Source organism: Cervus elaphus, chromosome 14 (assembly GCF_910594005.1).
Source record: "Cervus elaphus chromosome 14, mCerEla1.1, whole genome shotgun sequence".
Classification (NCBI taxonomy): Eukaryota; Metazoa; Chordata; class Mammalia; order Artiodactyla; family Cervidae; genus Cervus; species Cervus elaphus.
In genome coordinates, this window is record NC_057828.1 from 6,574,161 (window position 1) to 6,592,132 (window position 17,972).

The 17,972-nt window shown below is 57.4% G+C and overlaps 1 protein-coding gene across 1 annotated transcript in view; it reads left to right on the forward strand.

Annotated features, from left to right (window-relative positions):
- The window catches only part of CNTN2 (contactin 2), a 33,309-nt gene that overhangs the window by 6,694 nt on the left and 8,643 nt on the right, over positions 1 to 17,972 (forward strand). The window contains exons 2-16 of the mRNA XM_043923203.1: positions 2,268 to 2,429; positions 7,763 to 7,907; positions 7,988 to 8,163; positions 8,321 to 8,416; positions 8,783 to 8,992; positions 9,258 to 9,357; positions 10,858 to 11,033; positions 11,477 to 11,613; positions 12,072 to 12,201; positions 13,561 to 13,711; positions 13,834 to 13,961; positions 14,414 to 14,589; positions 15,150 to 15,270; positions 15,990 to 16,148; positions 16,818 to 16,967. Of these exons, the coding sequence (XP_043779138.1) occupies positions 2,360 to 2,429; positions 7,763 to 7,907; positions 7,988 to 8,163; positions 8,321 to 8,416; positions 8,783 to 8,992; positions 9,258 to 9,357; positions 10,858 to 11,033; positions 11,477 to 11,613; positions 12,072 to 12,201; positions 13,561 to 13,711; positions 13,834 to 13,961; positions 14,414 to 14,589; positions 15,150 to 15,270; positions 15,990 to 16,148; positions 16,818 to 16,967 (2,125 nt within the window). The 5' untranslated portion in view covers positions 2,268 to 2,359. The remainder of the gene's footprint in view (positions 1 to 2,267; positions 2,430 to 7,762; positions 7,908 to 7,987; positions 8,164 to 8,320; positions 8,417 to 8,782; positions 8,993 to 9,257; positions 9,358 to 10,857; positions 11,034 to 11,476; positions 11,614 to 12,071; positions 12,202 to 13,560; positions 13,712 to 13,833; positions 13,962 to 14,413; positions 14,590 to 15,149; positions 15,271 to 15,989; positions 16,149 to 16,817; positions 16,968 to 17,972) is intronic.

Genomic DNA, 17,972 nt, shown 5'->3' on the forward strand with positions numbered 1-17,972 from the left:
AGTGTTATGGTCTCCACTCGGCAGAGGAGACCACTGAGGTCCCGCAGGGGAGGTGACTCGTCCAAGCTCACAACACTGTTAGGGGATGAAGCCAAGGTCTCCACCTCCTCCCGTGGTTCCAAAGCCTGAGGTGGTTCCCCCTGCCCAGCGGCTGCCTGTCACGAGGACAGAAACTGCATTTGTGACCCTCCAGGGTCCTGCTTCTAGATTCTTCCATGACTGAGCACCCTGCTGGCCCTATCGCAGCTCTCCCAGCGTGAGAGCCTGTGTGAGAGTGTGTGTGTGAGGGAGTGTGTGAGAGTAGGTGGGTAAGTGTGTGTCTGTCTGCCTTGGGGTAACCCTTACGCAGGACTGAAGCCTGCTCAGCCCAGCGTGAGTGTGAGTGTGAGCGTCTGACATGACAGCTGTCCTCAGGCAGTTGTTCTGCCCGAGGGCCCTGGGGGCGTGTCCGACTGGCTGCAAGGTGGAGGTCTGGAACTGAAAGTGACAAGGGTCGGGGGGCGCAAGCGGAGAGGCAGGTCTGGGCTGCCTGGCACTGGGAGGGGCACGATGCTGGAGTTGGTGCAGGGGAGGGGGTGCACCAGTTTAAACCCACCCCGCACAGAACACCCGGCTCCGCGGCCCACATCTTCCCTGCACCCTGTGGCCGCTTCTCCCCCCAACCTTCCCAGCTGTGGCTGCTGGGGAGGCAGGAAAAGGGTGGTAGTGGCCCATGCTGAGGCTGAAAGAGGTTTGGGAGCCCCTTCTGCGTGGGGAGTGGAGCCCACTGTGAGGCAGAGAGACCCTGAGCTTGCCTGGTCTGCAGGCCCTGCACGGACCCCAGGCCTCCACCACCCACCCTCATCCAGGCCAGGCTTCCCAGGCCCTCGGTCACCCTGCACTCGGGAGCACCGCCGTCTCAGAGCTGGAGGAGATACCAGAGCACCCACTTTCCACAGGAGGACGCTGAAGCGCAGAGCGCGTGGGTCTCAGAGCAAAGCCAGCAGCGGAGTCCCCAGCCAGGCCATCCCCCTCAACCACAGACCCTCTCCCTTTGCTCTTAGCTTCCTGCAAAGCAGGCGGCGGTGCCAAGAGGTGTGACCTGCAGCGCTGTGACCTCTCCCTGCAGCCTGGGGGCCCCGCGACCCAGGCTCACTCTGACCACCAGAAGGAGGCCCCTGAGACTCCACACTCCCCCAGACTGCACGGGTTTGCCTGGAGATGGGGTTAGGTGGCCCCACTCCTGCTCCAGGATGAGGCCCCCACCTCTCAGACTGATGGAGAGGCTCTGATTGCTATTGGTGCCCCCAGGGAGCACGTTCTCCAGGTCTCCAGGATTTAACCAAGTCTCTGCTCATCCCGACTTCCCTGGTAGCTCAGGCAGTAAAGAATCTGCCTGTAATGCAGGAGAACCATGTTCGATCCCTGGGTTGATCGAACCCAGTTCAATTGATCCCAGGTGGGATACCTGAATCAATCGATCCCTGGGTTGATCGAACCTGGTTCAGTTGGTCCCAGATTGAATCCCTGGGTCAATCCCTGGTTGATCCCTGGGTTAATCGAACCCGGTTCGATTGATCCCAGGTTGGATCCCTGGATCGATCAATCCCTGGGTCAAGAGGATCCCCTGGAGAAGGCAACTCATCTCGGCAGGAGGGAAGTTTCTCTAGGAGCTGCGTTCTCTCTTGCCGCCCAGAGGCCTGTCAGGACCACTAGTCCATCTGGTTGGGGAGCCTTGCTAAGGGGGCCAAAGTTATGGCTCCATCATGCACAGCACATAAGGGTGAGAGGGTGGGGATGAATCAGTGAAACTCCTCCTCACTGCTAGAGAAATAAGGCTGGTTCCTGGAGACTAGAGGCAACTCACAGAGGCCCTCATTACCCTCCAACCCAGCCACTGTGGGAGCGGGACCAGGGAGAGTGGGCCTGATCCTGAGAAGATGGATCTGGTTCCCCACACCCGGGCTCAGGCCCCAGCCCCTCCAGCCCTCCAGGAGAGCTGTTCCCGGCTAACAGGCAGAGGCTGCCTTCACTTCCCAAGCAGCACCACCCAGCGGGCGGCTGGAGGAAGGGAGGGGCCCAGGGCAGGGCCAGACCCCCAGGGGGCCAGCAGGAGGCACTCAGCCCGGGAAGAGCTGCTGGGCAATAGTCAGGCCCCTTCCCGGGGGCTGTGGGGAGGGTGGGAGTGACTCCAGCCTCTCCTCAGGCTGAGGCAGAAGCGTGGCGTGCCCGGAGCTGCGATGGGCGCTGCTCAGCTCCGAGGCCTCCCCATCCCTCTGCTCCCCCAGGTGCCTCTCGGCCTCCAGCCGGAGTCTCCGGAGTCTCCGTGTGCTGGGCTGAGGCTCGTCTCCGCTGCCCGCCCCAGCCTGGAGTGCCCACCATGGGGACGCCCATCGGGAGGAAAGCAGGCCTGCTGATGCTGGTAGCCGCGGCCCTAGTCTCCACCCCAGGTAAGAGGGCTTGTCCGGCCCGGGAGCCAGCAGCGATGTGTCAGGCGTTCTATCTTTGTTAGGGATGACTGCACTGCTGTAGCACTTCAGGGAGAGGACATTTCCTTGTGGGATTTTCGTGTCTGTGGATTTTACTTTTCCTGAGATTAGGAGAGGGGATGAGTCTTTGTCTCACTGCAGATGAAAGAAACAAGATCCAGAGAGGGTGACTGGCTTGCCCTGGGTCACACAGCAAGACTACGGCACAGCCAGAGCTCCACGTTAGCAGAGTTGTAGCCCTTAAGGCTGCAAGATTAAAATTAGCTGCTTAGCTGTCCTAGCTGCACTTCAAGGCCTCATGGCCGTATTGGACAGCACAGATTATAGAGTATTTCCATCCTCACATAATGTTCTGTTGGAAAGGACTGCTCTAGGGTCCCCTGACCACAAAACCCTGGGAGGGAGGGCTCCTCAGGGCAGTGCTGAACCCTGGCGAGTGGGCCAGATGTGGAACAGGATCTGGGCAGAGATGAGGCAGGGCAGAGGGTGCCCAGGAAGCAGGCAGGCGAGGCCCAAGGAAGGTTCTCGAGACGGTGGTCCCGGGGTTGGGGGGCTGGCAGAAGGGGAGGGGGCGGGGCAGGGCGAGCCGTGCAAGGCTCTAGCAGCCTCTGCCGCTCAAGAGCCTGCTGGGACCGCTGCTCGGTCTCTCCGCCCTGACCCCCAGCCTAGACCCACAGACGTGTCCTTTTCCCTTAAAGATTGCCACGGGAGAAAGCGTGCTCATCATCTGATGTCCTTCTGGAGTCCTAACTGCTTCAGACCCTACCTCCCCACCCTGCAGTCCCCTGCAGCCAGCACATTTTAATTCTTCGTCTCGGCAGGGAGGGACCCCACTGGTATACAGTCAGGTGTTCTCACTATGTTTCAACCACCTCCCAGCCCTGCACCCAGGTCAGTGAGGCTGCGAGGAAATAGGGAGCCTCCCGGGCGCCCAGCCCAGGTCTAGCTCCTGGTGCCAGGGCTCCCAGGCCTGGAGGTGCTGCTGGGTAGGGATCCCAGCCTTCAGGGAGCAGGAGACATCTAGCCCAGAGAAAGCAGAGGAGAGGTGCCTGGGGCTCCTCCAGGCTCCCGACCCTCAGGGGCAGCTCAGTCCTGGGACCCCAGCACCCGGGGCAAACAGCCTCTGGAGTCCTTAGACCCCGAGAGGCAGGAAGGCCCAGGAAGGTGGGACCTGGCCGGCCCCCGGGAGGAGCGTCCATGGCTGTTCATCCCCTTGGAAGGGGCCTCGGCTCTTAGCTGTCTCTGTGCACCTACCCTGGGGACACAGCTTTGGACTCCTGCACCCCAGTGCAAAGTAGCGCGGTGCGGCTTCCCCGACACACTCCCGGCTCCCTCTGCTTCCCCTGTGAGGTCCCGATGCCTATGCACTGAGGAGCAGAGTTGTCAGGACAGGGAATCAGGAGAGAATCAGAGAGGTTGTCAAACAGGGAGAGCATGGAGGCGGTGGATTTGCCCGGGAGTTGTGTGTGTGTGTGTGTGGTGCATGTGTGGGTGGATGTGTGTATAGCTTCATAGGAAGGCATGGGGTGAGTGAGTGTGTGCCTGTGGATGGGAGGGTGGAGATGTGAGTGTGATGCGTGGACGACATGCTACATATGAGGGGATGACAAACATATATCAAGGCCTTAGGCACAGTGCAGCGGCTCACAGCTCTGACTGCCCTTCAGAATGTCCACACAGCCCCTTTAAAATCTAGATGCTTTGGCCTCCCTCCTAGAGATGCTGATTCAGTACCTTCAGGATGGACCAGCACCTCTGATGCTTCTGCTGGGAAGCAGGTCAAGAATCCTGAGCCCTGTGGCTGAGGACGTGGCTCTGGGTCCACACCCCAGACCTGCTCCTTCTCGCTGTGTGATTTGGGGCCAGTTTTTTAACCTCTAAGTCTCAGTTTTCAGATTAGCCAAACAATAAAGTGGCGGTACCTATCTTGTAAAGAGGTTATAGAAAAGAAATGTGGAGCATGATATTTGATAAAGAGTAAGCCCTCAAGAGATAGGATCTATTTTGTGATTATTAATGCCTGGATATTATGAATGCTTATTTTGTATATGTATGTATGTATATACAAGTATATGTGGACGTTTGTAGCTGTCTGTGCGTGGAAACAGATGTGTGTATAAAAGTATATATCTGACTCCTGGAGTAGCTTAGAAAGTCATGTATGTATATATGTGTGAGGTCTGTGTGCACGTGAAGAAGTGAGCGTACATGACAGGTGTGGAAAGTGTGCATGTGTGGATGGTGGGGTGAGGGTGTGTATGTGGCCTAGGCAGGGGATCAAGCTTTTCCCAGAAGGAAGCCAGTCTTGAAGCATCAGTGTGCCCCGGGCCCACTCAGCCCCCCACCCCCACCGAGCAGACAGACTTCCTGGAAGCTGCGATTATGCAGGGCTGTTCCCAGCAGCCGGGCTGCCTCCCCCGCCCCTCCGCACAGTCCCAGCTGGGGCAGGGGTCCCTCCCCTCCACCGCCGTCATTAACTCGGGATTAAGCTGGGCCATCTCTGAGGCCTGGGGCAGCCGTGAGGGAGAGCCGGCTTGGGGGGAGGCGGGGTGCCGTTTCAGGAAGCCCTGCCTCCTCTTCCATTCTTAGAGCTGCCTAGCAGCTGCTGTCACTCCCAGGGGTCTGGAACCGGGCCTCAGATGTGCCGTGGGGCCCAAGGCTGACAGCTGGATGAACCAGGAGAGCAGGCACTAATTAGTTAATGGGGACCCCACCCCACGACCCACCGAGGAGGCTGAAATCAGCGTCACTGGGGGACAGGAGCCAACTCGGGGTGGCTGGCTCCCGCCTGACACCACAAAGGCAAGGCATGCCCGGCAGCCCGGCCAGCACATCGAGGCGGGTGTGGGACCCTGTCCTTTGCCTCGCATACCCCGCCAGGGAGCCCGGACACGCGACCGGAAGAGCAAGGCATCTGCTCCGGGAGAGGGCCAGGCAGAGAAGTGCTGTTTGCATGCAGCATGCCCATCTGCTCAGCAAACCCAGGAGCCCAAGATCTAGACCTGTGTGTGCCCCAGGCTTGCCCTGTGATGATGGGCAAGTCGTTCCCCTTTCTGGGCCTCCCTTTCTTGAGTTGTCACACAGAAATTTTATAAAATGCCCCAAAGCCACCCATACAGCACCCACCCAGCCCTGAGCCTGCCTTCCCCCAGCCCCGACCCTTGGATCCAGGGGCCAAGTGCGGAGCACACAGCCTGTGCTGGCTGACCCTGCTGTGGGCCTTGGGAGGGGCGTTCATCTTCCCATTTCCCAGGTGAGGAAGCTGAGGCCCAGAGGGTCCTGTGATAGCCCGCAGAGGCCCAAGCCCCAGCACGTTCTCTGAGGACGCCTCCCAGAAGGAACACAGGCCCCGGGCCATGCGTCCTCGCCCCGCCACTTGCCCTGTGGCTTCCGGGCGTCTGTCCAGGCCCCTCTCATGCCCCACCGGCCAGCTCTCCCATGAGTCCTCTGGACCCACTCCAAGGATCCCTGCACGTGAACCTAAACCATCACGGTCCTTGCCTTCTTGTACTGTCAGCTTTCTGTCTTCCTTCCTAGACCTCAGGCTCCATGTGAAAGGAGTCACTGTGCTACTCAGCCCCTAGCCCAGTGCTAAGTATACAACAGGAACTAAGGACCTGCGAGGGGGGGTGATTGCCTGAGCTAACTTAACAAGATGGAGTCTGTCTGTCATTGTCCAGTCATTAAGTCATGTCCAACTCTTTGCAGCTCCATGGACTGCAGCATGCCAGGCTTCCCTGTCCTTTACCATCTCCTGGAGTTTGCTCAAACTCATGTCCATTGAGTTGGTGATGCCATCTCACCAGCTCAACCTCTACCGCCCCCTACTCTTGCCTTCAATCTTCCCCAGCATCAGGCTCTTTCCCAAAGAGTTGGCTCTTTGCATCAAGTGGTCAAGTATTGGAGCTTCCAATGGATGTCCAGGACTGATTTCCTTTAGGATTGACTGGATTGATCTTGCTGTCCAAAGGACTCTCAGAGTCTACTCCAGCATCACAGTTTGAAAGCATCAATTCTTTGGCATTCAGCCATCTTTACGGTCCAATTCTCACATCTGTACGTGACTTCTGGAAAAACCATAGCTTTGACTACAAGGACCTTTGTCAGCAAAGTGATGTCTCCACTTTTTAATATGCTGTCTAGGTTTGTTCTGACTTGTCTTCCAAGGAGCAAGCATTTTTTTTTTTTTTTTTTAGCAAGCATCTTTTAATTTCATGGCTGCAGTCACTGTCCATAGTGATTTTGGAGCCCAAGAAAATGAAGTCTGTCACTGTTTCCATTGTTTCCCCATCTATTTGCCATGAAGTGACGGGACCAGATGCCATGATCTTAGTTTTCTGAATGTTGAGTTTTAAGCCAACTTTTTCACTCTCCTCTTTCACTTTCATCAAGAGGCTCTTTAGTTTCTCTCCACTTCCTCCCATAAAGGGTGGTATCATCTGAATATCTGAAGTTGTTGATATTTATTTCTCCTGCCAATCTTTATCCCAGCTTGTGATTCATCCAACCTGGTGTTTCACATGATGTACTCTGCATATGAGTTAAATAAGCAGGGTGACGATATACAACCTTGATGTACTCCTTTCCCAATTTTGAACCAGTCCATTGTTCCATGTCCTATTCTAACTGTTGCTTCTTGACCTGCATACAAGTTCCTCAGGATACAGGAAAGGTGGTCTGATATTCCCATCTCTTTAAGAATTTTCCAGTTTATTGTGATTCACACAGTCAAAGGCTTTCTCATAGTCAATGAGGCAGATGTTTTTGGAATTCTCTTGCTTTTTTTATGATCCAGCAGATGTTGGCAATTTGATCTCTGCTTCCTCTACCTTTTCTAAATCCAGCTTTTACATCTGGAAGTTCTCAGTTCACGTACTGTTGAAACCTAGCTTGAAGAATTTTGAGCATTACCTTGCTAGCTTGTGAGATGAGCGCAATTGTACAGTAAGCTGAACATTCTTTGACACTGTCTTTCTTTGGGATGTGAATGAAAAGTGACCTTTTCCAGTCTTGTGGCCACTGCTGAGTTTTCCAAATTTGTGGTCTGCCTAACCTATTGAAATTGAAGTTTTAATGAATTATCATTAAATAAAATTAAAAACCTGGTTACTCAGCTGCACCAGCCATATTTCAGGGGCACAATGGCCAGTAGCCAGTGGCTACTGTACTGGACAGTTCAGAAAATGGAACCTTCCCATCACTGCAGAAAGTTCTATTGGACAACAGTGCCCTGAAGACCAGGCTCCAACTGGCCCCGAGGCCCTGAGACCTCTGGTGATGTCCCCCATCTGCAGCTTGGAGCTCGGCCTGGGGATCCCCAGCTACCTTTGGGCCTGTCTTTGAAGAGCAACCCCTCGGCCTGCTATTCCCAGAGGAGTCCACAGAGGAGAAGGTGATGCTGGCGTGCCGCGCACGGGCCAGCCCCCCGGCTACCTATAGGTGAGGCCCCGCGGTGGTGCCGGGAGGCCCTGGGCAGCGGCAGGCTGTCCTCACGCCAGCCCCCGCCACCCCCACTGCAGGTGGAAGATGAACGGCACCGAGATGAAGCTGGAGCCGGGCTCCCGCCAGCAGCTAGTCGGCGGCAACCTGGTCATCATGAACCCCAGCAAGGCCCAGGATGCTGGCGTCTACCAGTGCCTGGCCTCCAACCCCGTGGGCACGGTCGTCAGCAGAGAGGCTGTCCTCCGCTTCGGCTGTGAGCCCCACGGGGGACTGAGACGCTCTGGGGGGTGGCAAAGAGGGTGCTGGGAGGCGTCCAGAAAGGGCGGGTAACTCCCGCCCCATGGAGGCTGAGCAGGGCGGGGCCCGCAGCCTTGAAGGCCAGCGCTTGAGGGCCTGGTTCCCACCTCCAGTTTTGCAGGAATTCTCCAAGGAGGATCGAGACCCAGTGAAGACCCACGAAGGCTGGGGGGTGATGCTGCCCTGCAACCCGCCCGCCCACTACCCAGGTGAGCCAGGGCCCTGGGCGATGCGAGCGGGCACAGGAGGCGTCCGGCCACTCACAGAGGGGTGGAGTAAGCGGTGGTGAGGGGCCCCGGAGTGCGGATCCCTGGGTCCCCAGCTCTGGATCAGTCTGTGCCCCACAGCACCCCAGACTGGGAGCGTCCCCAATCACTGCGGGCTGTCTCCCCAGCAGACTGCACTCCCTGAGAGTGGGACTAACGACGCGACTTCCCTCTGGGTCCCCCCCCAGCCCCAGTTCCGGGCCCCGCGGCTCTCAGGACGGGGTCTGCAGGTCCCCAGCCACACGGTGGGGTCCCAGCAGAGCTGGTGCATTAACCAGTGGCCCAGGTTCCTCACACGCCCCCTTCCAGGCTTGTCCTACCGCTGGCTCCTCAATGAGTTCCCCAACTTCATCCCGACGGATGGGCGGCACTTCGTGTCCCAGACCACAGGGAACCTGTACATCGCACGGACCAACGCCTCAGACCTGGGCAACTACTCCTGCCTGGCCACCAGCCACATGGACTTCTCCACCAAGAGCGTCTTCAGCAAGTTCGCTCAGCTCAACCTGGCTGCAGAAGGTCAGGGTTGGTGCACAGGGCCCGGGGAGGGGGCTGAAGGGCTCAAGGGCGTTGGGAACGCGGGCTTTCCCTTTGAAGCTGTAAAGAGCAGCTTGGAGGGCACAGGGTCTGGGCCTGGACCCCGGGGCCCTCCTGTGGCCCAGCCTCAGAGCCTTGCTCCAGCCGCCAAGGGCAAAGGCAGGCTCTGAGCTGCGCTGAGGTTGCAAGCACGGGAGCCCTGACCTGGAGCGTTTGTGTCTGATGCGCACACTCCCCCTCTCCGCAGACACCAGGCTCTTTGCTCCCAGCATCAAGGCCAGGTTCCCGGCAGAGACCTACGCCCTGGTCGGACAGCAGGTCACCCTGGAGTGCTTCGCCTTCGGGAAGTGAGTGGTGGGGAGGGAGGGCACAGCCCCTCCGAGCCCCCAGGGAGAGGGCAGGGCCAGCCCTCGGCTATCTTGGTGCCCCGCAAGGTCTAGCAGAATGCTGGGCCCTCAGTGGGCACTGAGTCTGTAGGTGAGGCATCACACACTCCAGGGCCCCGACAAGTGTCAGCTCACTTGGTCTTCCCAGAAACACATGACAGGCTCAGGCAGCTTATGTAGCACCCCAGGCTGGAGGCAGGTAACATGGTGAGTGGACCCAAGCTGGCCTGCCTTGTTGAAACCCCAGCTCTGTCACTTGCTGACGGGGAGACCTTGGGTAAACCACTTAACCTCTCTGAGCCTCAGTTTCCCTATTTTTTCAGTTCAGTTCAGTCACTCAGTCGTGTCCAACTCTTTGCAACCCCATGAACCGCAGCACACCATCACCAACTCCCAGAGTTTACCCAAACCCATGTTCATTGAGTCGGTGATGCCATCTCATACTCTGTCGTCCCCTTCTCCTCCTTACCTCAATGTTTCCCAGCATCAGGGTCTTTTCAAATGAGTCATCTCTTCGCATCAGGTGGCCAAAGTGTTGGAGTTTCAGCTTCAGCATCAGTCCTTCCAATGAACACCCAGGACTGATCTCCTTTAGGATGGACTGGCTGGATCTCCTTGCAGGCCAGGGGACTCTCAAGAGTCTTCTCGAGCAGCACAGTTCAAAAGCATCAGTTCTTCAGTGCTCAGCTTTCTTTATAGTCCAAGTCTCACATTCCCTACTTGAACATAGTGTTAATAATAGTACCTACCTCGTGGAGTTGTTATGAGGTTTGAATGAACTAATATACATACAGTGCTTAGAACAGTATCTGGCATTGAATAAGGATTCTATGGATGCTAACAGTTATCTTTTAAGATAGAAAATTTATAACAGAAATCTTCCTCGCTCAGGAAAAGAACTCACTGGACCAGTGCTAAGCTGATAGCAGGTGCCCGATAAATGTCCGTAGAATGAATGAAAGAATGTGATTTGACCATTGGTCCCCTCCTCCCTCCTATATCTCCTGTGGTTACCCAGGATGCCCCCTGCTTTGTGGAAAGTGATTGGGCTTCCAGAAAATCCATGTTTAAAGCACATAAGAGTCACTGATTCCTCAGTCAATTTAGTACACAAATTACTAACAGCATCCCCTTTGAAAAGTAGAGGCCAGGCCCCGCTGGGGAGAAGGCAGAGGGAACCGTAGGGACCCTGGTCTCAGGCCGCTGCTGAGGAGGCGGGGCCCAGGAGAGGCCGCTGCGGGGTGGGGTGGGGTGGGAGGAGGGCAAGCCAGCTTCGGGGTGCAGACCCCCAGCGCGCTGAGCCCCCAGGAGCAGCCTCTCCCTGCCGCTCTCCCCGTCTCTCCTGGACCCCTCTCCCTTCCCCACCTGCTCCGCGTCCCAGGAGGGCCCGGTGGGGGTGAGGGGCGGGAGGCACTGGGCGTCTGCCCAGCCCTGCCCAGCCCTCTGGCTGTCTCCCCGCAGCCCGGTCCCCAGGATCAAATGGCGCAAAGTGGACGGCTCCCTGTCCCCGCAGTGGGCCACGGCCGAGCCCACCCTGCAGATCCCCAGCGTGGGCTTCGAGGACGAGGGCACCTACGAGTGTGAGGCGGAGAACGCCAAGGGCCGCGACACCGTCCAGGGCCGCATCATCGTGCAGGGTACGGCCGGCGCCCGCGGCCCCGCCTTCCCCGGCCCGAGAGGCGGGAGGCTGGGCAGCCCGGTGCTCAAGCCTTCAGCCCAGAGTGCGCTGGGTACGGGGCGGAAGAGGCTCGTGCTGCGGCCGGCTCACGGCCTGGGCTGCAGAGCGCACGGGAGGCTGGGCAGCCCGGTGCTCAAGCCTTCAGCCCAGAGTGCGCTGGGTACGGGGCGGAAGAGGCTCGTGCTGCGGCCGGCTCACGGCCTGGGCTGCAGAGCGCACGGAGCGTGTCCCAGTGATTTAAGTCACGAAAAGTTACTGGAGAGGCGCCAGGAACCTGCTTCTCCCCACCTCCACCGCCCCCATCCCGTCCCGGAACCCTCCGCCCTGCGGCCCGACGGCCCGGGGACTTAGCCCCGAGGCCCTGCCCGGCTCCGCCGCAGACGCTCCCCTTGGTCTCCACAGCTCAGCCCGAGTGGCTCCGGGTGATCTCCGACAGGGAGGCTGACATCGGTTCGGATCTCCACTGGGCGTGCGCCGCCGCCGGCAAGCCCCGGCCCGCAGTGCGCTGGCTGCGGAACGGGGAGCCTCTGACCTCCCAGGTAGGAGACCTGGGGCGTCCGTCCTCCCCCACCCAGCGCACTGTGCTCTGCTTCCCGGTCCCCTCCCCTCCAAGTCTCCCCCTCCACACACACCCCCGGGGACCCTTTGGGCCAGTAAGGGTGCCAGAGGCTAGTTCTAAGTGCTTCTGTACATCCCAGAGCCACATTCTCCCGGTCAGCCGGAGAGACTCCTGACTGGAGGGTCCAGGGACCTGGGTCCAGGCACACGTCAGCCACAAACGCACCGGTGGTCTTCAGCCCCCTGGCTTCCATGTGCGGACAGGCATGAGGGCTGGGGAACCTCTGCACCCTGGGATCCAGGCGGCCCTGGAGAGGACTGTGCATGGGGGCTTTCTCCAGGCAGCCCCGTCTCCACTGCGCCCCACTGTGAGCGCCCAGGCTGGCACTCCAGTAGTCCTGATGCCCCTCCCCGGCCCGGGGCGGGCATTTCTGCACAGGCCCGGGTAGAAGTGCTGGCCGGGGACTTGCGGTTCTCCAAGCTGAGCCTGGAGGACTCAGGCATGTACCAGTGCGTGGCGGAGAACAAGCACGGTACCATCTACGCCAGCGCCGAGCTGGCGGTGCAAGGTAAAAGGCCCCGGGAGAGAGGTCGTCCCCAGGGACAGCCGGGGGGCCGGTCAGGAATTCTGAGCAGCAGTATGTCTGCATTCACATACTCACCTGGCAGTTTTCCAGCAGCTTCTAAGTAGAACTCAGGGATGGAAGACAAGCTGAGGCACTAGACAGAGAGCTCCCAGAGGACAGGGTATCGGCTTGACCCACATCTGAAAGTAAATGTCTACTGTTAAAAAAAAAGGAGGCAAAAGTCACTGGAAACCAAATCAACTAGATTTGGGTTTAATGCGGCCCCTTTGCTTATGTGACCTTTGGCAAATTATTAACCTCTTTGTGGCTCAGTTTCTTGATTAATAAAATCAAGAAATCATCGTCCAGCCCTCATACAGGCTATAGGGTCAAAGGAGATGATAGAGCTAAAGCATAGAGAACCTGCCCATCACATAACAGATGCCTATAAATGTCAGCTGGTCCAGTATCCTTAGTTGTGTGACTTGGGAGCTTGCAGTCTGTTTCCTCATCTGTAAAATGGACAGAATGGAACCTATCTCATCAAGTTGTAGTGAGGCTTAACGAGGACTCACTCATTCATTCAACCAGTAGTTTTTCAACACATCCTAAGAAGTGAATATGAAAGATAAGGTCTCTGCCTTCAAGTATCTTACAATCCAGTGAAGAGGGACAAATAAACAGAAAATCAAATAATTAAAAAGGCTAATTTCAGACAGTCATAAAGAATACAGTATAACGGAACTTCCTCAGAGTGGTGGGGTAAGGTGGGCCAGTCAGAGGCAATGGTCAGGGGAGACCTCTCTGAGGAAGTCACATTTGCAATGTGTATCAATCATGTGAGATCTGGGCATTTTGAAGCAAAACCGATGGTAAGTGCAAAGGTCCTGAGGCAGGAAAAACCATGGCATCTTCACGGGACAGAAAAGAGAAAGGAAAAATGGCCCAGGTGATTGGAGCCCAGTGAGTGCGGGAAGGAGCAGAATGCAATCAGAGGTGGAGACGGCTGTGCCAGCCCTCAGGAGGTGCTGGGCTGCATCCTCAGTGTCCGACTTGTGTGTTTTGAAAAGATATTCCTGGCGGCTGTGTGGAGAAGATCGTAGAAAGAACATGCAAAAACAGGAAGACCAAATAAGGGGCTCTCGGTAGTCCAGCGGAGATCTGGTGGTAGTTGAGGTGGCGGCGGGTGAGGGGAAGGGGCTGGATCCTGGCTATTTTAGAAGTGGTGCTGCTGGGAGTCACTCATGCATTAGCCATAGAGGGCCCGTTGGCTGTTTAGTGTGTAGCCAGGTGGCGTCTTAAGGGCAAAGGGGCACTGTTTTGATTCCCCGGTTGACTGCGGGGTTCTCCCCTTCCTTCCAGCGCTTGCCCCCGACTTCAGGCTGAACCCTGTAAGGCGTCTGATCCCTGCAGCCCGAGGAGGAGAGGTCGTGATCCCCTGCCAGCCCCGGGCCGCTCCTAAGGCAGTGGTGCTCTGGAGCAAAGGCACTGAAATTTTGGTCAACAGCAGCAGGTATGAGCCCAGCCCCTCCGCCCCGAGCGATTCCGGCTCCACCCCCTCCCTGGACTCCCACCCCCGTCCCGGGACCACAGGGTGTTCCCAGGTCAGCCAGGTGTACTCCGTCCCCGCTGCAGAGTGACTGTGACTCCAGATGGCACCTTGATCATTAGAAACGTCAGTCGGTCCGATGAAGGCAAATACACCTGCTTTGCTGAGAACTTCATGGGGAAAGCCAACAGCACGGGCACCCTGTCTGTGCGAGGTGAGGGCGATGGTTTGGCTGCGGTCGGTGGCTCAGGCCCCTCAGGGCGCCCTCCGTCCCCACCATCCGGCTCGTGTTCCTCCCAGTTCCTTTTTTTTTTAAATTAATTTATTTTAATTGGAGGCCAATTACTTTACAATATTGTAGTGGCTTTCTAATCAGCCTCGGGTGATGGGATGGGGAGGGAGGTGGGAGGGGGTTCAGGATGGGGGACATGTGTTCACCAGTTCCATTTCGAGGCTACCCCGGGGGTGGTTTCAGTGGGGACCACCATCCAGGATATGCGCCTCCATCCCTCCCACACATTTGGGGGGCTGCTGGCGGGTCAGGGTACTGTTGCCATGCGGCCTGTTCTCTTTCCTGGGGTTCCAGGCAAACCCTCTCGCCCCCCCCTGCTGCCCCTGCCGGGCCTGTCTCCTCCTGCTCCACTCAGGGGCCCTCTGTCTTGGCAGATGCAACCAAAATCACGCTAGCCCCCTCGAGCGCCGACATCAACCTAGGTGACAACCTGACCCTGCAATGCCATGCCTCCCACGACCCCACCATGGACCTCACCTTCGTCTGGACCCTGGACGACTTCCCCATCGACTCTGACAAGCCTGGGGGTCACTACCGAAGGGTCAGCGTGGTAAGGCCTGAGGCCAGAGAACTCAGGGCTTCTCCCTCCTTGGTAGACAGGGCACCCAAGATGTCCGTAATCATTACCACCCCAAAGCCTTTCCCCTTCCCCCAGAAATGCTGGCAAGCCCATCCCTGGGTCCATACACACCCTCCCTTAGACAGGCAGCTCCCTGGGTTCCACCCAAAGTCTGTGCATGCAGGAGGTTAGGGGCAAGCCTGGATTCCCAGCATCCAGCAAGACTGAATTCCCCACTGCTATCCTGCTGCCCGCCCCAACGCAGATGATATCATTAACCTGAACCAATATTGACTGTCTTCTCTAAAAAAACAACAACAACAAAAAAAAACCTGCTGTTTAATCCCCAGTGGTACCAAGTAGAAAGTAGCTGATTCCTCCCATGGAGCAGAGAGGAACAGTGAGGTGAAGAGGTCTGTGGGCATAACGGAGCAGGGGACCGTGAGCCGCACCTCCTGCCCCCTGACTCACTGCTGGGGAGGGTCCTGTGACCTAGCTGGGTCTGAGGGCTGCGTCCTCTGACCTACCCGTGCTCTGTCCCTCGTGTGCAGAAGGAGACAGTTGGGGATCTGACCATCCTGAATGCCCAGCTGCGCCATGGCGGGAAGTACACGTGCACGGCCCAGACAGTGGTGGACAGCGCGTCTAAGGAGGCCACGGTCCTGGTCCGAGGTAAGGCCAGGCGGTGGTGGACGGGGCGTCTAAGGAGGCCACGGTCCTGGTCCGAGGTAAGGCCAGGCGGTGGTGGACGGGGCGTCTAAGGAGGCCACGGTCCTGGTCCGAGGTAAGGCCAGGCGGTGGTGGACGGGGTGTCTAAGGAGGCCACGGTCCTGGTCCAAGGTATGGGGCTCCTACCCCACCCCCACTGTGACAGGCGTCTAACAAATCTGTTGCGCTGAACTCATCCCAAGGGCCTTTGCAGGTACTGAATGAATAGAATACTCTTCCTCCAAAGCCAAAATTATAAAAATCTACTTCTAAACACACTCCTAGCCTGGAAAAATTTCCTGAGGCTGGAGAAGGGGCTGGCAACCCACTCCAGTGTTCTTACCTGGGGAAATCCATGGACAGAGGAGCCTGGCGGGCGCATAAGCAGGCCATAAGTTCGCAAAGAATCAGACACGACTGAGCAACTAACACTTTCACTGGAGTGTCAGAGGCTGGTGCTGGGAAATCCATTCACTCTGTGACTCCTCCAGCCTGGGACACGTCCTTCCTCCAGGAAAGCCCCCTGCCGCAGCTCACGCCTTGCCCTCCCACCGAGCATGTGTTTGCTGCGCCCTCTGCTGCTCCCTCCTGGTACTGCAGTGGCCCACGCAGGCCTGAAGGAGGTTAGCTCCCATTGGAAGCTCTGCAATTCTGACCCACTTTGCTCTGACGTCTTGGTGTAGGTCCGCCAGGTGCCCCAGGAGGCGTGGTGGTGAGAGACATCGGCGACACCTCTGTCCAGCTCAGCTGGAGCCGTGGCTTTGACAACCATAGCCCCATCGCCAAGTACACCCTGCAAGCTCGCACTCTGCCTTCAGGGAAGTGGAAGCAGGTTCGGACTAGTAAGTGTGAGGTCCTACCTAGGTCAGTACTGGTTAGCCTGGTGGTTCAGATGGTAAAGAATCCACCTGCCGTGCGGGACACCTGGGTTCGATCCTGGGTTGGGAAGATCCCCTGGAGGAAGGCATGGCAACCCACTCCAGTATTCTTGCCTAGAGAATCCCATGGACAGAGGAGCCTGGTGGGCTACAGTCCGTGGGGTCGCAAAGGGTTGGGCATGACTGAGCAACCAGCACGCATGCATGAGGAATGGAGGGGGTGGGGCTTGGGGGCCAAGGCTGAGCCTGGAGCTTCCAAGAGGGACAGGTGTAGGCCCCTCTGCCTGGAGGAGCTCCCAGGCCATTAGGGAAGAGGGCCACACAGGGAGCAGGAGAACGGGATGAGAGTTGGAGGAGGAGGCTCAGTCTGCACCCTTGAAGCCCTGGCAGGACCTCTACTGGGGCGATGAAAGCGTTCATGGGGTACGGAGTGCTCACAACACCTTACAAAGGTTCCGAGGCGGGGAGGTCTGCCTCCTAGTTCCCAGTCACTGATAGAAGAGGCACTGACTTTTAGTAAACAGCAGGCACCAGTGTGAGAGCTGGGCATAAGCACGAGATTCACAGCCACTCCCTGCCCTTTGCATCCAGGCCTGTAAGTAAGTGCAGGACACTGACCCCTGTGCCTTGCAGATCCCGCCAACATCGAGGGAAACGCCGAGACTGCCCAGGTGCTGGGCCTCACACCCTGGACGGACTACGAGTTCCGGGTCTTAGCCAGCAACATCCTGGGCACTGGGGAGCCCAGTGGACCCTCCAGCAAAATCCAGACCAAGGAAGCAGGTCAGAGCCCTGGAGGAGCAGTGGTGTCAGGCACAGACACCAGCTCTCCTTAAAGGGTGCTCCAAGCCAACAGCAGTTACATGGGGCTCCAACCCTGCTCACCAGACTTCAGACTCTAACAAAACAAATGCGGAAGGAACCTAAGTCAGGGCAAGGCGGCTACACTGCACGACGCACGACACACGGTCAGGGCTGGAAGCCCTCCAGTCCAAGCTGTTCACCCAAAAAAAACAGGCCAACCTTACCACTGCATGTGAATCTACAATTATCTAAAAGTTTAATTTTTATTTAATTTTTTAAAAAATATTTATTTGGCTGCACAGGGTCTTAGTTGTGGCATGTGGGATCTACTTCCCCAGCCAGGGATCAAACCCAGGGCCCCAGCATTGAGAGATCAGAGTCTTAGCCACTGGACCACCAGAGGAGTCCCTAAAAGTTTAATTTAAAAAAAAAAAATGGAAAAACCAACGCTTGATGGAAGGAAGGGTCACACTGTCAGAGCTGGGACTCGAACCCGGGACCATGGGGTAATGGGCAGCTCTTCTTTGTACATACACGAGCTGCAGCAATCAGTTAGTGAGAAACGTGTATGTTGTCCAGGGCACTAGGTGGGCAGCCAGCGTCTCTAAGTCCTTCTTTAGACGGTTTCTTTGGCAGCAGGAGGGATGGACTTTCTGCCCACACCCCTCCCTTAAAGGCAGGTGGGGAAGGAAGAGGTGAAGGTGAGGCCCAGGACCAGAGCGCTGGGCTCCCAAGGCCAGCAGCGTGCAGTCGGGACCTGACGCCCCTTCCCCACCCACCCAGGCCCGCCCCACCGGCTGTGGGACAAGGGGCTGCCGTTTTGTGTCCCTGAAACACCGTTTCCTATGTGCCCCAGGCTGACTCTCCAGGCTCCTTGTGGAATCATTCAACATTTTTAACTGGTACCTCTCCTGAGTAAGAATTCCAGAAGGAGCATTTTCTTTGACTGAATTTGGAGAGTCCAAGGGTGAGAAGTGGTCTCCT